General features: G+C 38.4%; 1 protein-coding gene across 1 annotated transcript in view; it reads right to left on the minus strand.

Annotated features, from left to right (window-relative positions):
- LOC106344528 overlaps positions 1-366 on the minus strand; it is a 902-nt gene extending 536 nt beyond the window's left edge. Inside the window, exon 1 of the mRNA XM_013783890.1 lies at positions 8-366. Coding sequence (XP_013639344.1) covers positions 8-366 — 359 coding nt within the window. The remainder of the gene's footprint in view (positions 1-7) is intronic.
- Positions 367-669: the final 303 nt, after the last annotated feature.

Consider the following 669-nt stretch of genomic DNA (forward strand, 5'->3'; position numbering starts at 1 on the left):
CTTGCACACAAGATCATTGATCTTGTGCCAACGTTGCTTGCAGTGCATTGACTCTCTTCTTTCACAGCCTGCAAGCTTAGGACTAGCCGCAAAGAAGGCCGCAGTTCTCTTCCAGAATGCACGTGACTTTTGCTCATTCCCTACAACGGGATCTTTAGAAGTGTTTAACCACGAGCTAATTAGAACTATATCATCTGTAGGCGTCCAGGTTCTTCGCTCTCTACGCTCTGCAGGAGTGTCACCGAAGCATGAATCTTCAGTGCCTTCAGTGCGAGCCACATGAACTGGCGGAGAGTCTAAAGAAGTCACACTTTCATGTTGACTATTAAGAAGATCAACATAATTTGCATATGGATTATAATCCATACTGATATGGATTATAAGAGAGATGGAAGAGATGATAAAGAAGAGACGATAAAGAAGAGATGATAAAGATGGAAGAGATGATAAAGAAGAGAAGTTTAAATAGATGGAAGAGAAGTTAAAAATTTTAGATGGAAGAGATTGAGTTAAATAGATGGAAGAGAAGTTTAAATTGTTTCATTAAAGAGATTGAGCTAGATAGATGGAAGAGAAGTTTAAATGGACTAAACATATATCTAAACTCATTCATCACACAACCACAATCGTTCCTATCTAATCACATTCATTACACAACAACAATCGATC

Source organism: Brassica oleracea, chromosome C5 (assembly GCF_000695525.1).
Source record: "Brassica oleracea var. oleracea cultivar TO1000 chromosome C5, BOL, whole genome shotgun sequence".
NCBI classification, from domain to species: domain Eukaryota; kingdom Viridiplantae; phylum Streptophyta; class Magnoliopsida; order Brassicales; family Brassicaceae; genus Brassica; species Brassica oleracea.